The sequence below is a fragment of the Malania oleifera genome, chromosome 4 (assembly GCF_029873635.1).
Source record: "Malania oleifera isolate guangnan ecotype guangnan chromosome 4, ASM2987363v1, whole genome shotgun sequence".
NCBI classification, from domain to species: Eukaryota; Viridiplantae; Streptophyta; class Magnoliopsida; order Santalales; family Ximeniaceae; genus Malania; species Malania oleifera.
In genome coordinates, this window is record NC_080420.1 from 109,248,102 (window position 1) to 109,271,728 (window position 23,627).

General features: G+C 38.1%; 1 protein-coding gene across 2 annotated transcripts in view; it reads left to right on the plus strand.

Moving 5' to 3' along the window:
* Positions 1 to 23,627, plus strand: part of LOC131153034 (coiled-coil domain-containing protein SCD2-like) — a 75,112-nt gene that overhangs the window by 44,237 nt on the left and 7,248 nt on the right. For both annotated transcript variants that reach the window (XM_058105052.1, XM_058105053.1), the window contains exons 12-14: positions 8,828 to 8,941; positions 9,110 to 9,231; positions 20,556 to 20,616. In XM_058105052.1, the coding sequence (XP_057961035.1) occupies positions 8,828 to 8,941; positions 9,110 to 9,231; positions 20,556 to 20,616 (297 nt within the window). The remainder of the gene's footprint in view (positions 1 to 8,827; positions 8,942 to 9,109; positions 9,232 to 20,555; positions 20,617 to 23,627) is intronic.

Below are 23,627 nucleotides of genomic sequence, written 5' to 3' on the forward strand. Positions count from 1 at the left end.
ACCTGTGTAGACACACATGCACACGCGCATGTGTGCATACACGTGTGTGTGTGTGATTGTGTGAAAGTGTTCCCTAAGTTGGACTACCCCAGCCCTAACCTAATAAGGGTTTTATGCATGTTCTCAATAATTACATTTTCATCTCTCATTTATGCATTTTATGCATTAAACCCCTCTTTCTTCTTAATTGCACTTTGTCTCTTTTGTATACGACCCACTAAGTTCATTTTGATTCTTGCAGCAGGGATAATGACATTATTCTCCATTATTGTCTGAGTTAGAACTTTTTCTAATTAGCTTGAACTAGAATACCTTCTCATTTTCTTAATCAATTTGTGATATCCATTGTCCAAGAGTGACATCTCATGGGAATCTAGATTAGACTAAATTTAAAAGAAGAAATTTTGGTATAGTTCATATTGGGATTTATCTATCAACTAATGCCCTTGAATGATCTATTAGGGTGTGGAAATACTGTCAAACACCTAGATCATTTATGCATATATCCAGCTATATGAGTATGACTATAAATTTAATAATCATTTTACTTGTTCAAGGATTCCTTAAGTCACACCATAATATGTGACATGAAACACACTCTATTTACTTAAAAGTGATAGATCCCACCTAGAGTTTTCATTTTCCTCCATGTTATAAATTTCTGGTGAGAACATAAACACATTACATGGTCAAAGATTAGGAGCTCAAAACACAGGCACTATGAAGCCTCAGCCCTAGGGATAGTGCACACAATTGCGAAGCATCTAATTGATAGGTATCAAAACTTCTATTAGATATTATTATGGTCCTGTTTTGTCATGTCTCAATTTTTGGCACGTGATTGGTCGTAACTCCATCTAAAATTCGATGGAGGCACTAGGCCTAGCCAAGAATTTATTTTGCTAAACCGTCATTTGAAAACAAGTTAGAAACCAATTAAGAATAAAAATTAGTTGAAAACACAAGATACATGCATATATTTCATAAAGCAACCTACTTTTAGTGACAAACTCTTTGCAATGGGCTGTATTTCACATAAAACATTTTTCACACTTCCTAGTCTACATACAGAACCGCCAACTGAATACATGCTTAGTATCCCTATCGTCTTCCTGTCAACCTATAATACATGTCAAAAATGGAAATTTCCTAGAGAATTTAATAGTTGGGGCTCCCCTTTAGTTTGAACCTGAAATTATTAAGGAATAAGGTGAGAAGCCACGAGTTCAGTAGACATTCTTTATATATTCTTATTTAAATAAGAATATCAACACTTTAAGATATGATTTCTTATATGCATGCATAATCATAAGGTGCATGAACATGTTAGCGGAATTGACAGCTACATGTGCTGTATGTTGGCAGAATTTGTTTAGGATGTAAATAATGTAGAAATCCCTACAGTGTGAACGACGGCCACAGTTGGTGAATGACGGCCAGCAGTGTGAACGACAGCCACGGTTGGTGAATGACGGCCACCTACCATGAGATCTTGCCACAAGCTAGAGGCTATAAATTGAGACCCCCCCACCGAAGCTAAATTACACATCTCAACTGCAAGTTGTGTCCTCTTCTATTTTTTCATATTTTATTCTCTGTGTACATGTTAAATAGGGACCCGAGTATGTAAAGAATACAAAATTGAATATACAATTGGTTCATTCAGACCAAGATTGACATGGTATCAGAGCCCCAAATTATTTTCATAGTTATCTCTCAGGCTGAAGCTAAATTCTTGGTTTCTTGGTTTCTCGGTAATTTTTTTGGTAGCTGTAGAGAGTTCTGGGTAGTAGCGATTTCTCTAGGAGATCGGTAATTTCCAGTGGGTTCTAAACTTTTGTTCGGCAGTTCTACTGAAGGTGTCGGGAATTTTTTTTGTGAAGTCCTAGTGCAGTGGTTTTCTGGTTCGGAGGTTCTGTTTCTGATTGTGACGAATTCTTGGTAGCTGTCGACAGATTTTGGAGGGGCAATTCCGGTGAATTAGGTTTATCCTTTCTGATTATATCTTTATTGCAAGCCCGTTTCCTATGGCTATAAGTTTGTAGCAATTCTGTTTGGGTGTGTGGATATCGGCAAATATTTTTTTGGTGTTGTTGGGCTGTTGAAATTCTTATTCCAGTAACTGTTGAGATTTCTCTCTTCTGCCCAATTTTTTTTTGGTGGTAATTATGTCAGGAGAAAATTCTATTATTCGCCTTAATGGCAAGAACTATGCTAGTTGGGAATTCCAATTCTAAATGTTTGTGAAAGGGAAGGAGTTATGAGGTCATTTGGATGGGTCTTCTAAGGCTCCAACTGATTCCAAGGAACTTAGTTGATGGGAAAGTAGGGATGCCAAAGTTGCTTCTTGGCGACTCAGCTCTGTTGAACCTCATATGGTCAACAATCTTTGTGCGTTCATTACTGCTAAGATGATGTGGGATTACCTTCGGCAAATTTATTATCAAAATAATAGTGCTCAAAAGTTTCAATTGGAGTTAGACATCAGAAACTATCACTAGGGGAATCTCTCCATTGAGCAATTTTATTCAGGTTTTATTAATTTATGTAATGATTATTCTAGGTTGGTGCATTCTTAGGTTCCCAAAGAAGCTTTGGCAGCACTACAAGCGGTTCACTCCGAGAGCCAGCGGGATCAATTCTTGATGAAGCTCCAACCCGAGTTTGAAAGTGCACGAGCTGGGTTAATCAATCGCACACCTATCCCATCTTTAGAGGTTTGCTTGGGTGAAATCTTGCGTGAAGAATAGCGTCTTGCCTCACAGCTTGGCCTTTCTCAAGATGTTGGTGGTTCTGAGACAATTAACGTGGCCTATGCCGCTCAAGGCAAAGGACGATCCAGATCTCCACCACATTGTTATAATTGCAAGGAAATTGGGCACATTGCAGCAAGAAATTCTGCAATTACTGCAAGAAGGAGGGTCATATCATTAAGGATTGTCGTGTAGGTCCTCAGAATTGATTCGCTCCTGCTTTTCATACTATTGTTAAGTCCAATTTTGTGCCTACATCTTCCGCACAACCTGCTATTCCGGGTCCATCTTCCAACATTACTCTCGAGCAAGTTCAAGAGATGATCATTTCAGCCCTCTCTACTTTTGGTCTCCAAGGTAAGAAAAATCTTCTTAATTCTCCTTCGTTAATTGACTCTGCGGCTTCCAATCACATGACTAGCAGTCAAGCAACTTTATATGATGTTCGTATGTATGATGGTAAGTAGCATATTCAGATCGCCGATGGTAGTACTCTTCCTATTACAACTGTTGGAAATCTGGGGTCTTCCTTTACTAATGTTTTCGTGTCTCTTGATTTATCTGCCAATCTCATTTCGGTTGGACAATTAGTAGAAGAAAATTGTTTTGTTCATTTTGATCGTTCTGGTTGTTGTGTACAGGATCAAGCGTCAGAATAGGAGATAGCAAAGGGGCCTAAAGTGGGACGTCTTTTTCCTCTTCAGTCATTTACCATTCGTCATTCAATTTCTCTTGGTTGCTTTGCTATTGCTAATAATAATAGCCAATTTTGGCATAAGAAATTGGGTCATCCAAACTTTGTAATTTTGACACATCTTATGAAACATAGTTATTTGAATAATAAAAGTGCATCTTCTTCGATATCTTTTGATTGTGCTTCTTGTAAACTTGGTAAAAACAAATCTTTACCTTTTCCTTTACAAGGTAGTCGTGCTTCAACGTGTTTTGAAATTATTCATTCTGATGTTTGGGGTATGAGTCTTGTTATTTCTCAGCTCAATAAAGATATTTTTTTACATTTATTGATGATTATAGTCGTTTCACATGGGTCTATTTTCTTTGTTCTAAAGCTGATGTGTTCTCAACCTTCCAAACTTTTGTTGCCTATGTAGAAACCCAATTTTCTATCTGTATTAAGATCTTATGCTCAGATTCTGGGGGCGAATACATGTCTCATCCTTTTCTATCTTTTCTCCAACAGAAGGGTATTCTCTCTCAGTGTTTGTGTCCTTCCACCCTTCAACAGAATGGTGTTGCCGAGCGTAAGAATCATCACCTTTTAGATGTTGTTCGTACATTGATGATTGAATCTTCTGTTCCTTCTAAATTTTGGGTAGAAGCCTTATCTACGGCTGTATATTTGATTAATCGTCTGCCTTCTCCTACCTTAGATCTTGATTCTTCATATTCTCATCTGTTTGGTGTTTCTCCTGATTATAATTCTCTGCATGTTTTTGGTTGCGTTTGTTTTGTTCACTTACCTCCCATTAAACGTCACAAGCTTGCTGCTCAATCTGTTCAATGTGCTTTCCTTGGCTATAGTAATTCTCATAAAGGGTTTGTGTGATGTCATGGAAATGCTAACAAGCTTTGTATTTCTTGCAATGTGATTTTTTTTTTGAAAATCAAAAATATCTTTCCGTCTCGTACTAATCATGTTTCTTCCTCTATTTCGCTTCCTCCTTTTGATGATGTGTCTAGTATTACTTCTCGTTTTAAGCCAGTTTTTGTGTATTAGCGACGTCGCCCACTGCCTCTTCCTTCTATTGAACCGCCACCTGACCCTGTCTTGCATGCGCCCCACCCGTCTACTAGGGTTTCCCGACCTCTAGATTGGTATGGTTTTTCTTCTTCAGATCTTCAGCCACTCTTAATACTACCTTTGTGCCTAAGTCTTATTCTCAGGCTTCTGCTCATGAGTGTTGGCGGCTAGCTATGCAAGACGAACTTCAGGCTCTTCAGGACAATCACACTTGGGACATTGTCCCTTGTCCTACTGAAGTTAAGCCTATTGGGTGCAAATGGGTCTACACTATCAAGTTACGTGCTAATGGTTCTATTGAAAGACATAAAGCTCGTCTGGTGGAACTTGGGAATAGGTAGGAGTATGGGCTTGATTATGAGGAAACATTCACTCCTGTGGCCAAAATGACTATTGTCCGCACTATTATGGCCATTGTTGTTTCAAAAGGATGGTCACTTCGCCCGATGGATGTGAAGAATGCATTTTTACATGGTGATCTAAAGGAAGAAATATTTATGTCTCCTCCTCCTGGCTTGTTTCCTTCCTCTTCTAATGAGGTTTGTCGCTTAAAGTGGGCTCTGTATGGTGTGAAGTAGGCACCGCAGGCATGGTTTGAGAAGTTTCATACTACTCTACTGGATTTCACTTTTACTTAGAGTCAGTGTGACTCCTCTCTTTTCTTTTGCAAGACTGCCCTTGGGATCATTATACTTCTTGTGTATGTCGATGATATTGTGATTACAGGATCTGATCCTCAGGTAATTGTGCAGCTCTTATAGCACCTCAAATCTTTGTTTCATATGAAAGATCTTGGTCCACTGCAGTATTTTCTTGGACTTGAGGTTCAACATTGTCCGAATGGTACACTCTTACATCAGCATAAGTATACCCAAGAACTTCTTTCATAAGCCGGCCTTCAAGACTGTAATTTGGCTCTTACACCTATGGAGGTCAATTTAAAGATGCATCAGGAGGATGGTGATCCCTTATCTGATCCTTCGATGTATCAGCAGCAGGTGGGTAGTTTAAATTATTTGATCATTACTCAACCTGATATCTTGTTTGCTGTTCAGCAGGTCAGTCAGTTTATGCAGGTTCCGTGCCAATCACATTTGGCTGCTGTCCGTCGTCTTCTTTGATATCTCAAAGGAACATTTGGTCGCAGCTTGTTCTTCCCTTTAGGGAATTCTTTACAGTTGATGGGTTTTAGCGATGCCGACTGGGCTGGATGTGCGGATACTCGTCGTTCTGTTACAGGTTGGTGTAAGTTCCTTGGCATTGCCCTCATTTCTTGGAAGAGTAAGAAGCAGGCTTGTGTCTTGAGGTCATCCACCAGGTCTGAATATCGGGCTATGTCATCTGCCTGTTCTGAAATCTTATGGCTTCGAGGGTTGTTAGGAGAACTTTGTGTTCCATAGCTTACTCCTACTCTTCATGCTGATAATACAAGTGCTATTCAGATTGCTACCAATCCCGTTTTTCATGAACGTGCCAAACATATTGAGATGGATTGTCATTCCATTCGTGAAGCCTTTGCTCGTCAGGAGATTACTCTTCCACACATTTCCACTGAACACCAAACCGCTGATGTTTTCACCAAGGCTCTTTCTTGTCCTCTCCATCAGTTTCTTCTTGCCAAATTGATGCTTCTCGATTGCCTAGCATCAATTTGAGGGGGGATGTTAGCAGAATTGACAGCTGCATGTACTGTAATTGACAACTACATGTGCTGTATGTTGGCAGAATTTGTTTAGGATGTAAATAATTTAGAAATCCCTACAGTGTGAACGACGGTCACAGTTGGTGAATGACAGCCAGCAGTGTGAATGACGGCCACCTACCATGGTGGGTGTGCCACCACCACCTACCATGAGATCTTGCCACAAGACAGAGGCTATAAATTGAGACCCCCCACCAAAGCTAAATTACACATCTCAACAGCAAGTTGTGTCCTCTTCTGTTTTTCCATATTTTATTCTCTGTGTACATGTTAAATAGGGACCCGAGTATGTAAAGAATACAAAATTGAATATACAATTGATTCATTCAAGCCAAAATTGACAGAACACACTTTATTCTAAGCAATATGCATGAACACACTCTTTATTCTATGCAATCTCTTCATCTAAAGTTACCATCACAAAACATCCAAACAACATGCATTTACGCATTTTTCTCAACATAGCAGGGCTGTCTCAACTAAGTGCACATTCTATCTTAAACAAGTGCCAAATTCCAGCTTGGCCAACCACCACTTAACATGGAAATACCCTCCAGAGGTTTAGGGCCTTTCAACCAATGCAGACACAATCCCAACTTGCTCAAATTCCACAATATCACACTATGGTGCCAGCAAAACTTTGTGGTATTCTTTTCTGTGTTGAGGCTGCTCTGCAGGGTTGGAAAGATCAAGACAGCAGCTACTTGCCAAGTGTCTCCTTCTAGGCTGGAAACATGGCAGGACTGCAGCAGCTGGTGGCAGCAAGGTCCTACCCCGCTGCCATCTGTTTGCTAGGTGTCATCTGCTAGTCTTCAGGGCTGCCAGGTGGCGGCTGCTGGTTTGTAGTGCTTCCAGCTGTCACACCTGGTTTTAGCATGCCCTGTCTTTTTTTTTTTTTCAATTTCTTCTTTGCCCAACTCTTATGTTGTTTATGTTTTAACATATCCCTCATAATTACCTTTCATCTAAACCCCTCCTACTACTAATAAGTCAAATGGAATTTCCAATATCAATTAACACAACTCAATTAATGAATAACATGACTAGTATGAACTTGTTTAATTGAAAACAAAGCAAAGTCATGCTAATTTATTAAAGTAGTTTAAATTTACGTGGCCTAAGGGTATGGTTATCACATGTTCAGTGTACTTCTTTATGTAGAAAAAGAAATTTATTGAGGTAAAAGAATATACATGGAAGATGAGAAATCCTTTAGCAATCATAATAAGATAAATCGAAAATATAAAAAATAAAAATCAGGCTAATAACTACAACCAATCCCACTGAATATTAGTTTAAAAAAAAAAAAACACTACACTGTCAAAACATCCCTAAAGAAGGCCCAGATTGAAGCAAAGAAAAAATCCTGTCTGATGAGGAGATCAATAGATGAAATCAAAAAATTTGAGCATATCTCTCAAGACAAAGTACCAATAGATATAACCAATTGCACTGAATATTACCAAAAAAAAAAACTACATTGTCAAAACATCCTTAAAAGAAAACCCACATCGAAGTGAAGAAAACAATCTTGTCCAATGAGGAGATCAATAGATGAAAGAGAGTCGAGAAAAGTTTGAGCATCTCTCAAGCCAAAGTACTAATAAAAAAGCAAAACTGCACACCACAACATAGGCTAGAGCAAATCTAATGTTCTTAACCTCTTTAAGAACTTATTTTCCCAACATAGATTCTATTGATTTGTTCATGTATTGAATAAAAAAATAACTCGCCTTTACATTATTTATTGCATGGAAACATACAAGTTAAGCGTGTCCAAAAAGAAAGGAAGAACACAAATAAGCGAACGTAGATAAATTTTTCCTTTCCATGTTTGAAGTGTTGCTTGGTGTGCGTTGGTGGCTCACTTCTGATTAGCTTAACATGATATTAGAGCTTTGATTTTCTAGAGGTCTTACAGAAACCTTCCTGCTCCTATCTGTCTTCTATTATGTTATTATTTATTTGTTTGCCTCTCCACTTATAAAGGGAACAAACACTTTTCTTTTTTGGTGTGTTGTGTGTTTGGGGGGGGGGGGGGGGGGGGGGGGGTGGGCGGAGTGTTTTCTTTGGGGTCATTCGGCAGCTTAACATTTAGTTTACTTACTTTTGTGCTGCTCAGCACAGCAGCATAAAAGCTACCAGTCTGTTATTCTGGACAAGGAAACCCATACTTAATTTGATATTAATTATCCGCATTACTACAAAATTATATATCTGGAATTATCATATTTGGTTACTCTTTGAAATTGTAAGAATGTTGTGAGTGTACTCTTGTATTTGAATTTTTGTTAGATGTTTTTGTTTCGTGTTCAGCTGAGGTACTTTTTTACGTCCAAGTCTGGAAAATCCAGGATTATTAGATCCCCTATCTAGAATATTTTAATTTATGAACATATCTTAAGTTGTGTTGTATCTGCTTAGGAAATTCTTTCTTTCTTAATCTTTCTCTGGTCTGTAATGATTGATTTACTTTATCTTTGGAAGTTTATAATCAGGAGTAAACTAAATTGTCGTTAAATTATGTCTTTGCGCATTTTGTACATTCTAGGGCAGGTAAATATATTTACGTTTCTTGATGTTTAGTGGACATTGCTTTTATTTTTCCAGGTATTCATGCAGACATAGCCAAAGCAAAATATGAGTATTGGTCATCCTTTGCTCCTCTTCCTATTGAAGTTGTATTGGCTGCTGGGCAGAGAGCAAAAGAGGAAAACTCATCAGGTAAGATCCCAGCTCAATGAATGTCTTTTTTTTTATTAATCTTTGTTTGCTTGTTCTATTTGCCTTTTTTGGTGGAAAATTTAAATTAATTAGAAATTAAACATTAATGTTTGAATTTTTCCCCTTGTCTCAGTTCAACTGATTTTCTTTTTTCTGCTTGCTGAACAGTGAATACAGATATAGAGGAGAGAGAAAAAGTTACACAGGACTTTAATGAACTTTCTGGAGAGGGGAACATTGAGAGCATGCTTTTAGTTGAGAAAGGTCTGAGGGAATTGATCTCACTAAAGGTTTCTGTCATATCCTTATTTTTAACTTGTTCTGTGTGCGTGTATATTGAGTGAGGGAAAGAGAGAGACACACACATGCATGCACATCTATATACACATATTACACACACACACACACACACATGTGCATATACATACATATATATATATATGTGTGTGTGTGTGTGTGTACGTGCGTGCATGCGTGTGTGTGTGTGTGTGTGTGTACGTGCGTGCATGCGTGTGTGTGTGTGTGTGTGTGATCTTGTGTTCTAATAATTGACCTTATTACGTATTGAGCCATCTACGAGAAATCTGTACATAGAGACATTTTTAAATGTAAGCTTGAATTCTCACCAAGCTCAAGTTGTTGATATGGTTTGTTGGAAGATATGGTCAGTCAATGTTAGACAAAAAATTACTTAAGCCTTCTATACAAAAAACTAGAATTTCAAAACAGTACATGACAGGATCTGCAGTTAGAGATTTTGTCTTGAATTACCGCATTTGTTTCCTTTATATAATTAGCATGAAGTTGGGAAGGACCTGATTTGTCTTTGAGAGGCCTGTTGATTGACGTTTCAACAGGCTGCATATGCGGCTCTGCCATTTCTGGGCATTCTTGCCTTCTAAACTTGTCTAAAGGGGGATTTCCAAGTAGGAACCGTTAGAAAACTTCCATAAGAAGGATCTTTATCATACTTTATGAACCATAACCGAGTAGGGATACAGAAAATAATTCATGATATACTTTGTGCCATTTTCACTGAGACGACTAAACTTTGATGCAAATAACTCTTCATCCCTTCTACACCTTTTGATCAAGTTTTAATTATGCGGAACCTACTTGATTTTATGTCCCTTAACTCACTCTTAGGTCTGGTTTTGTGATGGAAATTCTTCCAAACTTAGTTAAGTGGTGAGGGGAACCAAGAGCCCTTTATATAGTGCTATAAGTGACTTAATCCATCAAAAAGTCATAAATGTATATATGGCCTTTCCCTTCCTCCATCCAAGATGAATGTACCTTTAATCTCCGTAATTTAATGTGATATATTCCTTAATGATACATTGTTTAATGAGACCCATGATTTTGATCAATGTATCTTTATTACTCCAGAGTATCTTGGGAGACTTTTCATTAACCATTAAGGATACATGACTTTAATTAATGTATCTTGCACACCAGTACATATGGTACTTGACTTTGGTTAATTTACCTATTATCTATTCATGAATTAACACAATTCTTAATTTCAGATCACACGCATCTACATATAAAAATCCAATACAAAAAACCATAGAAAAAGTTTTATTCATGGCTTTCTTATGAGTGACTTTGTCTGTTTTCTTAGTCAAATAGAGTAATATATATATATATATATATATATATATATATAGTTTAATGTATTTCATAATTGATGTATTTTCTTTGAGTGGTACTTTTCCTGTTTTTGTAACTAATGTACGACGCATATATACATTGTTTGATTTTTGCGACTTAGTTCCACTACTCATGAATATGTTGGATTGCCCTTTAAGTAGCCTCCAATATCCACTTTTTTTTTTTTTGGTTTTTAACTTCTTAGATGTTATTGATTTTAACTTAAATAGTCAAACTTCCATCATGTCACCCATTTAATCAAGTTCAAGTATGGAATAGTCGCTAATATGATTTTTTGAAGGATTATGTTTTTGGTCTTTCATGCAAAAGGAGTAAAATGCGTCAATAGATGAGATACAATATAGATTTTTTTAGAATTTGTAGCCCCATTGCCCCATTAGCCAAAATAGAAAGTTCTTTTCAATAAAATAGTCTTATGCCATCACTGTAATGCCCCAATCTGGGTTTGCTACGGAGCACTACGTCTCTCCTCTTCCACCTGGACCAGATAACAGGGGGGACAGGCCTTATCGGACTAATGACTGGCCCCATAGACCAACACGTATCCTTTTCAGTGCGTTTTGTCCTCACTCACACACTTCCTGAGAAAACTTCCTAGAAGGTCACCCATCCTAAGATTACTCCAAGCCAAGCACGCTTAACCATGGAGTTCTTATGGGAAGGCTTCCAAAAAGAAAGGTGCATCTTGTTGATATGGGTAGTTACATCTAATCCTTTTAAGCCTTTCTTCCACGGGGTATCACATTCTCCCCCACTTTCAGAATGCAACGTCCCCATTGCGAACCCACATTTCCAAACCCGGGCGATGTGAATCTCATCACACTTCCAGTTTGGTAATTGCTCTGATACCATTTTGTAACACCCCAACCTGGGTCTGTCAGGGAGCACTACGTCTCTCCTCGTCCACCTGAACCAGACAACAGGGGGGGCGGGCCTTATCGAACTAATGACTGGACTCACAGACCAACACGTGTTCTTTTCAGTGTGTTTTGTCCTCACTCACACATTTCCTGAGAAAACTTCCCAAAAGGTCACCCATCCCAAGATTACTCCAAGCCAAGCACGCTTAACCGTGGAGTTCTTATGGAAAGGCTCCCGAAAAGAAATGTGCACCTTGTTGCTATGGGTAGTAACATCTAATCCTTTTAAGCCTTTCTTCCACGAGGTATCACATTATACTATTTTGTAACGCCCCGACCCGGGTCTGCCAGGGAACACTGCGTCTCTCCTCCTCCACCTGGACCAGACAACAGGGGAACGGGCCTTATCGGACTAATGACTGGCCCCATAGACCAACACGTGTCCGTTTCAGTGTGTTTTGTTCTCACTTACATACTTCCTGAGAAAACTTTCCAGAAGGTCACCCATCCCAAGATTACTCCAAGCCAAGCACGCTTAACCCTAGATTTCTTATGGGAAGGCTCCCGAAAAGAAATGTGCACCTTGTTGATATGGGTAGTAACATCTAATCATTTTAAGTCTTTCTTCCACGGGGTATCACAATCACATTCTTTAATTTGAATAAAATCATGGTGACAATTACCATTGCGGCCAAAATTTATAAAATATAGGTAAAAATATATCTTTCTCTCGAGTATATGGGAAGTTTATCTAATGTGCTAACCATTTTGCAGGTGTTTGAAAAAGTGTTGGGGTTGAGAATAAATTTTATAATGGTGGCATTGTGGGAATAGGTATTGATTTAAATTTTTTTGCTAGTTTAGTAGGCTCTACCGTTTTACTTTGGCTTGCCTATTTAGGTGTCCCCTTAGAAGTTAATCCTACTTTTGATTTGTTGTAAAGTTAAAGATGGAATAGAGAAGAAGCGAACATGAGAAAAGGAGAAGAAACGAAGAAAGCAAGATGGAGAAAAAAAAGAAGTGGCCGTCTCTTGGAGCCTTACGTACAACTTTGCTTTACCTCTAGGTCTACCCTCTTATATATTAATAAGAATAAAAAAGACTTAAGGATAGAAATATCCTCCCACACACAACAATATTACTAAAATAACATATTTTCTTCTAACCCCCTATCTTGTTACCACCATTAGACAAGGTAAGGTGTCACGGAACCTCAAATAATGACTCTAATAAGGGCCACACAACACTTGTCTTATTACATACAACCACATTTCATATAGGCAAGAGCATTCTTACATAAAGGATTCATAGATCAGTAAAGTCTAGCGCAATCCTTCATAATGAGATACAACGATGAAAAGGACTACTTGATTTATTTAATTAAGAGAACATCAATACAGGCATCAACACAGATAGTTTGACAGTCAAAAAAAATCCCTAGAGAGTATATACAAAGTCAATATCTTCCCTCCCTCCCCCCCCCCCCATTTATCCCATTACATTGTCACCTTTTGTCACCTCCTAACATCCTCCCCCACTAATGTTATCAACATCCTCGTCGATTTGTCGTGAGAACTCTTCAGTCCTTTGATTTTGGTATCGATGTCTTGGAGTTCAAGAAATCTTGAATGTTCTGGATGCATGCTAGAGATCTTTGGTCTTCCCCCAACTATTCTCTTCTTCTCCCAACATTGTCCATTTAACCAAGTATTGTTGTTGCTGACAACCTTATTCATTGACGACTTTGTTAGCAAGGATCTCTTTAACATCTTTGGTTGTAGTCTTCTTTCTAGAAATGGTTGATCTCCTTGATTTCTGTCAACTTGGATCTTCTTCATCAACGTGGAATTGTTTTAAGTTGCTAATGTGAAACACTAGATGGACTAGTCGCCTATGACTCTTCATCCACTCTAGTTGTTCAAGTTGGTAACATGCATGTCCAACTTTCTTTATCCCTTTGATTGGGCCTCCATACCGTCATAAGAGTCTTTTTCTTTGCTATGAAGGAACCTAAATGTTTCTACTGGCACTTTCACTAGCACCAAATCCCCAACTTCAAATTTTTGTGGTCGTTGCCCTTTGTATGCCAATTACTTCTATGTTTTGCATACAATTCTTTGTATACTGGTGCATTTTTGGGCAATTTCTGCTATATATGCTATCAATGGTGTGTGGGAGAGTTCGTTGTTAACCTGTCACAATCTCAAAAGGAATTTTATTCATTGCATAAGATTTCATACAATTAAAATAGAATTGCATTGTATCCAATAGTGAAACCCAATTTTTCTAATTAGTGTTCACAAAGTGTTGTAAGTATTCTTCCAACATACCATTAATATCATTTTGTTTGACCATCTATTTGTAGTTGGTAGCTTATGGAAAGATTAAGACTCGATCCTATTAAGTGAAAGAGTTCTCCCCAAAATCCGCAAGTGAATCTAACATCTCAATCGCTAATTAGGCTCTCTAGGACTCCCTTATACTTCCCCACATGCTTAAAGAATAACTGATGTTTTCCTTTCTTCCAGTAGTTTTATCAATGCCTTGGCCTGCTGGTCTGCTCCCAAGAGTTTCTTGATGAGTTCCTTCATGGACAGAGTGACCTTACTAGTCGAAAGATGACTTACAAACTTCAATGTTGCCAAGTTTGTTTTTCTGCTCAAAGCATTTGCCACTTGATTTGTACTCCCCACCTTGTATTCAAAGTGGAAATCGAATTCGGCTAGTTTTTCTTGTCAATGGGATTCCTTTGAAGTTAGTTCTAGTTGTAATAAGAAGTGCATGACAGCCACATTATCCATATTTACCATAACCGAGACCTCAAGAGAGAGTGTCTCTAAACTCGGAGGCAGTGTACCACGGTCAGGAGTTCTTTCTCTTGTTGAGTTGTATAGTTTTGCTCAATACCCATTAGTTTTTGACTTTCAAAAGCAATTAGATGGCCTTCTTGCAAGAGAACTCCCCCTAGTGCGAGATCAGATGCATCTGCATGTATTTCAAATGACTTCATTACATTCCGAAGGAGTAACACTGGATCCCCAACAATTTTCATCTTTAGTTTGTCAAATGTAGATTGACAATCTTCTAACCACCACCACTTGACCCCCTTTTCAACAAGTTTTTCAATGGTACGATTCTTTTAAAATGCCTCTATGTGAACATCCTATAGTAGTTGGCAAGTCCCAGGAAGGAATGTAACTCGCTAATATATGTTGGTGGTTTCCACTCGTAAATGGTCTTAAGACTTATTCGAATCCATTCATATTTGCCCCTCGTCAATGATATGACCCAAGAAGTTGATACGTCTTTGGGCAAAAGCACATTTTTTCCCTTTTAGGTACAAGTAGTTTTCCTTGAGCTTCTAGAGACTTGATGGAGATGTTCTTTGTGTTCAGTTAGAGATGACCTAAACACCACAACGTCATCAATATAGACGACTACAAATTTGTTGAGTTAGTCTTGAAAAACCTGATTCATTAAAGTACAAAAGGGGTCAGGTGTGTTTGTTAGTCCAAAAGGCAGAACAAGAAATTCAAACCCTCCATACCGAGTAACACAAGTGGTCTTTGGTTCATCCCCTTGGGCGATGTGCACTTGGTGGTATCCTAATCCCAAATTCAGCTTGGCGAAATATTTGGTTGTACTCAATTGGTCAAAGAGATCTGCAATTAAGGGAATGGGATATTTGTTCCAAACGGTCACCTTGTTGAGGGCCTGATGATATACACACAGTTGTAGACTTCCATCATGTTTCTCTTGGAACAAAACAAGGGCCCCAAAAGTGCTTTCAATGGTTGAATGAAACCTGCTTCTAGTAGCTCATTCAACTGTCTTTGGAGTTTTGCTAGTCCGGTGGTGCCATTTGTTATAGGGCACAAGATGGTGGTTTTACCCTAGGGAGAAGTTCTGTTTCATGATCTATTTGTCATCGGGGTGGTAAGACCTTGAGAAGATATTCTGAAATCACTTCTTTAAATTTGTCCAGGACTTCCTTGATTTCAATCAGGCATGCATCTGGGTTCTCTTCTCTTCAACTCATTCTTGAATTGGAGGGCTAAAAGCAGCTTCTTTGTCCTTATGGTGTTGCGGGCTATTGGAACAGTACAAGGGGTATCTCCAATCATCAAAAGGCAATCGGCGGCGGGATCGGCACAGATCAAGTAATCTTAAGGAAATCCATTCCCAATACCACATCAAAATTATCGAAGGGGGCACTGTGGAGTTTATTATTCTCGACCATGGACCCATCAAGCAAGAAAGTTTAGAGGCGACTCCCATAGTGGACAAAGCTTCCAAATTCTCTGCCTTCGATTTTCTAAGTTCCTATCAACTTGCATTTTCAACTGTTTAGCTTCTGTATTGGAGATAAAGTTGTGAGTGGCGCCTGTGCCAATCATGGCCTTGTTATTCTTTTCATTCAGAAATAGATCCACATATATTAGGCCCTTTTCTTGGGATTTATTGGTATTTTCTTGACTCTTTAAAGCTCTTATAAAACTTATGGCCCCCACCATATCCTGTTTCTCCCCCAATATATTTTTGGGGTTCTATTCCCTCTCGAAAGGTTTTCAAGGTGTTTAAAGTTTTCCGTTTGGGACATTGACATTCTGCTACCCAATGAGGTCCCATGTAAAGAAAAACAAGAAATTGATGGTTGGTTCTCCGCACTCCTTGTATATCCGCCCCTTAACTATCTAGTTATTAAGGGTCTTTCGTCTTTTCCAAAATTATTAGGTCCTCAGTCACTTCCCACTTGTAGGTAGATTCACCTTGTTGGACCTCTATTCATTATTGGCGGAAGCTGGTTTTTCCTTTTCAAAGAATTTTCTCAAAAATCGTCTAATCGCTCAGCCGCTGCAAGGTTAAGGGGAGGTTGTGAACCCTTTCCCTCCATAGCTCATTCTTTGGTTGTGTCTAAATTCATGAAGGAAATGAAATAGTCTATCAGATTTAGTCATATCTTTGATGTCGGGCATTAAGGCCAAAAACTCCCATATATAACCCTTTATCGAGCTTGTTTGTTGTAGGTCATACTCCTTGCAACGTGCAATGTACTCCACAGTTTTTGAGTAAAACTGTGCCTTCAAAGCCTATTTCAGTTACTCCTAAGCATTAATGATGCACCGATTGTTTTGGCTGTCTTTACATTTGGTTCTTTGCCACAACTTTGCCTTGTTGGAAAGGTATATTATAGCAATGTTTACTCTATCCTCATCTAGTTCAATTCTCGAACACTTAAAATAGTGCTCCAAGTCAAAGATGAAGTTGTCCAATTCCTTGGCATCTCGGGCACTGCCGTTCCATTTGGGCTTTGGTACTTTTATCCGAGATCATTCAATAGTATATATTGTTGGTCTCCAAGAAATTTGTGCTGCTGCATTCAACATGACATTCATCTCTTGTAAGTTGTTTGGGAACTGATCCATTGTGTTCTATAACTTGCTCATTTCCTTCATATCTTCCTTCATGGCACTAACGGACTCCTTGACATTTTCTGTAAGCTGTTAGCTCTTGTAGAGATGCCTCAAACTTTATTGGCTCTCCCCCCTTGGGATGTTAAGGATGGCAACACGCCCTCAATCTGTTTTAGCCTATTCTCAAAAACTTCCAACTGCTTGATGCTCCTCTGGAAAGCCTTAATCTCTATTGGCCTTTTCTTTAGAGGGTTTATACGTGGAATGAATTTCTCTAGTTTCACTATCCTTTCCTCGACTTTGGATGCCCTGTAAAGGATTCCTCTAATGTTCTCTTTGGCGGCCTCAAGCTCTATTGGTAACTCTTGGAGTTTTGAAGAACTTCATTGCCAAGTTTTCTAGTTCAATCACTTTTGCCTCAAGCACTTCAGTGTGCTCTATCTTTGCAGACTTGAAGTTCTCATGCTACCACTCATGGTGCTAGCATGCTATACTCTACTACCAATTGTCCTTCAAATAATGACTCTAATAAGGGCCACGCGGCATTCATCAAAAGTTCTCCTTCAACTAAGTCAACCATTATTACACGTTCAAGCCTATAGGCATGAGTATCATGTAAGTCTCTTTTAACCACATGGTAGCCATGAAAGTATTATAACAAACCACCACAGTTCACATAGACAAGAGGCATTCATACATAAAGCATTCATAGGTTAGCAAAGTACATCACAATCTATCATAACGAGATACAACGACAAAAAGGACTTCTTGTTTTATTCAATTAAGAGAACAACAGTACAGGCATTAGCAGAAATAGTTTGGTGTCAATGACTCAATATAAACCCCTAGAGAGTACATATAAAGTCAATATGTCCTCCCCATTTATCCATTACATTGTCAATCCCTAACATAGGGCTTAAATGGCCTTGTGAGAACATCACCTAATTGATCCACAAATTATGCAAAGGGAGTCTCCATGACCTTTCTCAACACAGCAACCCTCACAAATTGACAGTCAACTTCAACGTGCTTTGTCCTCCCTCGAAATAATAAACGTATCTCTAACATAAAAAAACTTAAGCCACATGGATCGGTATTCTACTTCAGCACTATATCTTGCTACAAAAGTTTTTTTACTACGCCTACAATAGTTTGTTTCTTACTACGCCAAGAACAAGATTGCCTCCCACAAATGTAATGTATCCAATAGTAGACTTTCGATCATTAATAGAGCTGGCCCAATCTGCATCAAAGTATATCTCACAATTTCTATAATATTCATATATCAAACCTTTTCCAAGAGCGCTTTTGAGATACCACAAAATCCTACAAACAACATGCCGATGTGGTTGTTTGGGACTTTCCTTGGATTGACTCACCACCCCCACTACATATGTCGGGTCTAGTGACAGTGAAGTCAATCAACTTGCCAACCAACTGCCAGTGTCTTCGTAGTCCAACTCGATCCCTAAACAACTTCATGTTTGGATTCATGGGAGTATCAATTCCTAACAAACCAAACCCACTTATCATGTCTAAGGTATAGTCTTGTTGAGATAGATTCAAACCTTTCGTACACCATACAATCTTAATAGCAAAAAAGTAACTTAGAGTAGCAAAGTCCTTGATTTGAAATTTAGCATTGAAGCCACTGCTTAACATCTACAATCTCACTCTGGTCATTGCCAGTATTGATGATATCATCAACATAAACTACTAGAAGTATAACAATTGTCTCCTTTTTCTTTTTCCTTTTTTTTTTTTTTTCAGATAAAGCCAAATGTATAAACCACCAAACTAAACTTGTCAAACCAACCTCGAGAAGACTGCTTATGGCCTTAAATGGCCTTATGCAACCTATATAGTTTATCGTCCTCCTCTTCAGCAACATACCCTAGAGGTTGCTCCATGTATTCCTCTTCCTAAAAATCTCCATACAAAAAGGCATTCTTTACGTCCAAATGGTAGACCAATGTAGGAACAGAATTTAGTCGAGCAATAGGAGAGAATGTCTCAAAATAATCAGTACCATATGTTTGGGTGTACCCTTTGGCAACTAATCGACCCTTAAAATGTTTAATAAAGCTATTAGGGAGATATTTGGTGGTGTAGACACAACACACCTAACCAACTCTTTACCAGAAGAAATATCCACCAAGTCCCATGTTCCTAAAGTGGTCAAGATATCCATTCTATATCCATTTTATGCTTCCACTCAAGGTTAGCAAGTACTTCAACAAGTGAAGAAGGGATAGAAATAGAGGAAATAGGAAAATCAAAAGAACGCATAGGACTAGGAAGGTGGAGAACTGATAATGCAACTAAGGACTGTTGAGTACATGTTTGGGTACCTTTTCAGTGAGCTATGGGCAAAACTAAGTCACACTAGGGTGTTCCAGAGCCTGAAGTTGAAACAGTAATGGGCAAATCCAAGTGACACTGGAAGGCTCTCAGCACTATTATGTTTAGAAATTTGGTAAGGGTGGGAGACAAAAGCTTTGTGGTGGTGCACTGTGACGACTATTGTTAAGGCCTGATATATATTGTTGGCCCACCACCTAATGGCTTAAGCTTTTAGATAAAGTGGCTGTTTAACATGGTATCAAAGCCAAGTTGCCAAGAGGTCCTAAGTTCTAGTCTAGTTTCCTGCATTTCTTGTTTAATATTTCTTTATAATGGGTGTTTTTTATCATTTTTTTATGATTCCACGTGTTGTCAGGCTGCACATGAGGGGAAGTGATAAGGCCTGATAAAAACTTTTTGCCCACAACCTAACAACTTAAGCTTTTAGATAAAGAGGTTGTTTAACAACCATCATTTGTTGTATTTGTTAAAATTTCATAACTTTTAAGGGTGTGGCAACTTCTATTAATTTGTTTTGGAGTGAAGTGATGTTTCTTTCGATGTTTTGGTGTTTGGCAAATGAATTCTTTTGAGTGGTCTGTAGAAGAATTACAGCATGAATTATAATTGTGTTCTTTTACCTCTAGCTGTTTTTATTTTGTAGGCTCTCCTTGTTTTTATTTTCCCCTTTTCTGTTGTACCAATTCTTTCTTTAATACAATTCTTTGTTTATAAAACAAAAGAACGGTAGCAGAAGTCTGATATTTTTGCTGCTTTAAGATGTGAGCACAGCTTTCAGACCAATAGTGTCAAATGGTAGGACCATATTAACCTCATTCTCCCAACACCCTGCCTTGGTGGACCAAGGCAATATTCATTTGATGATGTTTTGAAGTTGGTGAAAGTATAAGTTAATTGCTTTCTGTTTATGATCTTTCCCATTACATGAGGTTGACCTGGATGTCAGTTTCTTAATAGCAATTATGGATATGGAAATTCTTTCTAGGCTGTTTCACTATTTTTCCCTTTTCTCTCCCCTTTTAAAATTTTGTATCAAAATTGGTCTTGGAGTTCCAACAATATTTCTGCACAATGTATCTGTGAGGGAGGATTAGCAAGGCCTTTAAAACTAGAGTAGCTCCATAATTCCTTATTAAGCAGGAAACATAGTCAACAATGGTAATGCATCAATAAAAAATTTGGCAGTGCATCAAATCCATCTATAAACATGCATGCTGATGTTGTTTTCTCTGGTTTCCTGAAAATAGATTTTGTTGGTATAGAGCAATCATGTGCTAACAATTTCAAATTTTATTTTTTAAGGTTGAGGATGCTGTCGTACTTGCAATGGCACAACAGAGACGCCCCAATGCTCTGAAATCTGGTGCGAAGGGATAATTTGTTCATTTATTGAAATATTCTGTCATTGGTTCAATTATTGAATATTGCTGTTACATAGATAACTTTTAAGGCCATAAAGTAGATTTTTCTATAAATCATAGTGTAGTTTGTCAATGATAGAGTTGGTATTGGTTAGATTTGGAACTATTTAACTTTCAAATTTTGTGCTTTGTAAATGAATGCATTAGCAGTTTGCCTTAACCTATAAATTCAAATGAATGATTAGTCTTGTTCCTTTTTTCACTTTCACAGGTTATTCGTTGTTTCAATGCTTGGTTTAATTTTCTATTGCAGTTCCCTAGTATGTTTGAACAGTTTTAAAAAATATAGAATTAAGCGGATGGAGACTATATGGGAGCTCATATTTAGAAAATCTGTTGAATCTAACAACCTCAAGCATAGTGCTTTTTTTTTTGGTTTTTTTTTAACCATTCCTACGGTCACAGGGCCTAAGTTCTCGCAGCTCACCTTGATAATGTGATGACTCCAAGTCTCACTTGGTTAAGACAATGAGACACAACCAAATTTGTTGGCTGAGTGTGTAACAAGAGGACACATAAGGCAACAAAATTACAGGAGTAATACCTCCCAACCTTATTCAAAGACGAGGATTACACACTCATAACATGTGCAGAAACACCACGCATGAATTCCCTCGTGTCCCATGCCACTCAAAAGTCATATTTATACAATTGACACTCCCAACTATCTACGGTCAGCAGTTTTCAACCCCAACTATCTATGTTGTGCTGGACGCAGCCAGCATTTGTCAACAATACATAACCAAATTTGTCCAATTATGTGGCAAGAAACATTGCCTTATGTCAACCCACAAATTATCCTTTCAGATAAGCTTGCATACTAACCCCTATCATTTGACAATACTGCCTAGTCAACATGTCAATATTGCAGCCTTCATCATTTGACACCGCACACAGCCTGCAGGTTGACATCTTGTGTCGTGCATGATTTCCCCTTAACCATGACTTATTCTACACACAAGCAAGCACCATATGTCTATGAGGAACTTCACATATGTCTGAGTTAACCATCTGGCCATGTCAACCAAAACCAGCCACTATAGCAATCCAAAAACCATGGCCCCAACCATGTCCTTTTTGACCATGTTGAGTAGACAACTCAGCACCTATGTGTTCCCTCTTAGCAACATAATGTGTCAAAATTCACCAAATGCCACAAGATAAACTCATGACAGGCCATCTCATTCTATTGCCTTGGCACATGAATTGACAACACCATGTGCGTTGGCAATGTCAAGGTAATCAAGGGTCTGATACCTCATATTCAAATTATTTATGAATTTTTTTTTTTAAACTTACTGCAATTATTATGGAAGAGAATGTACTCTTAAATAATAGATTAACACTTGGATGGGAAGAAGTCAGGGAGAAGAGAGAATAAACATATAGGAGAGGAAAAAAAGTATCTCTCCTCCTTGTGGGAGAGAAATCTTAGGAAAGAAAATAAATTTTTACCATCATTTACAATATTGTCCACTACATGCCTGCTTTTTAGAATTGCTCAATGTTCAATCTTTTATGTAGCTTCTTTTAGTTTCTCCTCATATCTCTCTGATTTTGGAAAGAAACTCAAGTCTACATTTTCCTTCCTTTTTTTTCTTCTCTTCTTTTCTATTCCCTCCTCATTAAGACATCCCAACATGTGAGCAGAATTCAATTTCAATATTTCTTGAATTCTTAAAAATATGTACATCCCAATCTTACAATATATAATACAAACAAAGACTCTAAACAAGGAAACAATCTACCTACAGAATAATACACAATTTTCTACATTTACTCACTTTCCTTATTTACTCAATATTGTCAAGGATACTCGGGATTTCAACACTCCCCCTCAAGTTGGATCATAGATATTAATCATATCCAAATTGCCTATGAAATCGTCAAAGTTCTGTCATGCTAACCCTTTAGTAAAGATATCTGTAGTTTGTTCCTTGGTAGGTGCATAAGTCATATAGATGATCCCTTCTTCAACCTTCTCTTTGATAAAATGTCGGTCCACTTCCACATGTTTAGTCCTATCATGTTGAATTGGATTGAGAGAGATACTGATGGCTGCTTTGTTGTCACAATAGAGTTTGATAGGAAATTTTACTGAAACCTGTAGCTCTTCCAAGAGTTTCCGTAATCATAGTCCTTCCCATATCCCTTGTGCAACTGCTTTGAATTCAGCTTCAGCGCTACTTCGAGCCACCACATTCTATTTTTTACTCCTCCAAGTTACCAAATTTCCCTATACAAAGGTCCAATGTCCAGTGGTTGACCTTCTGTCTTTTGCCGATCCTACCTAATCCACATCTGTGAAGATTTCCACTTCCTTGCTTTCACATTTTTTAAAGAAGAGTCCCTTGCTTAGAGAACCCTTGAGGTACCTGAGGATCTTATACACAACATCTAGATGAGTCTTTTTCGGTGAATGCATGTGTAGACTTACAACACTTACCACAAATGCAATGTCGGGTCTGGTGTGCTATAAGTAAATTAGTTTACCAACCAATACCTGATACCTTTCTCTTTCAACTGGTATTCCACATTCTTCGACCCTCTTTACTGCTTCAATCGGGGTTTCACTAGGTTTGCATCCAAGCATGCCAGTTTCGGTTAGAAGATCAAGGATATACTTTCGCTGAGAGACACTGATACCTTTCTTTGACCTAGCAATTTCCATTCCCAAGAAGTATCGCATTTGTGTTAGATCTTTAACTTCAAATTCAGCAACTAGGACTTTCTTTAATCGTTCCATCTCCACTGTATTATCTGTAGTTAGAATTATATCATCAACATATACTATCAGAATTGTTTTCTTACCATTTTCAGACTATTTGAAGAACATAGTGTGATCAGATTGCCCTTGTCGATATCCCTGATTTTTAATTACCTTTGCAAATCTGTCAAACCATGCTCTGGGGGATTGCTTGAGTCCATACAAGGACTTCTTGAGTTTGCATAC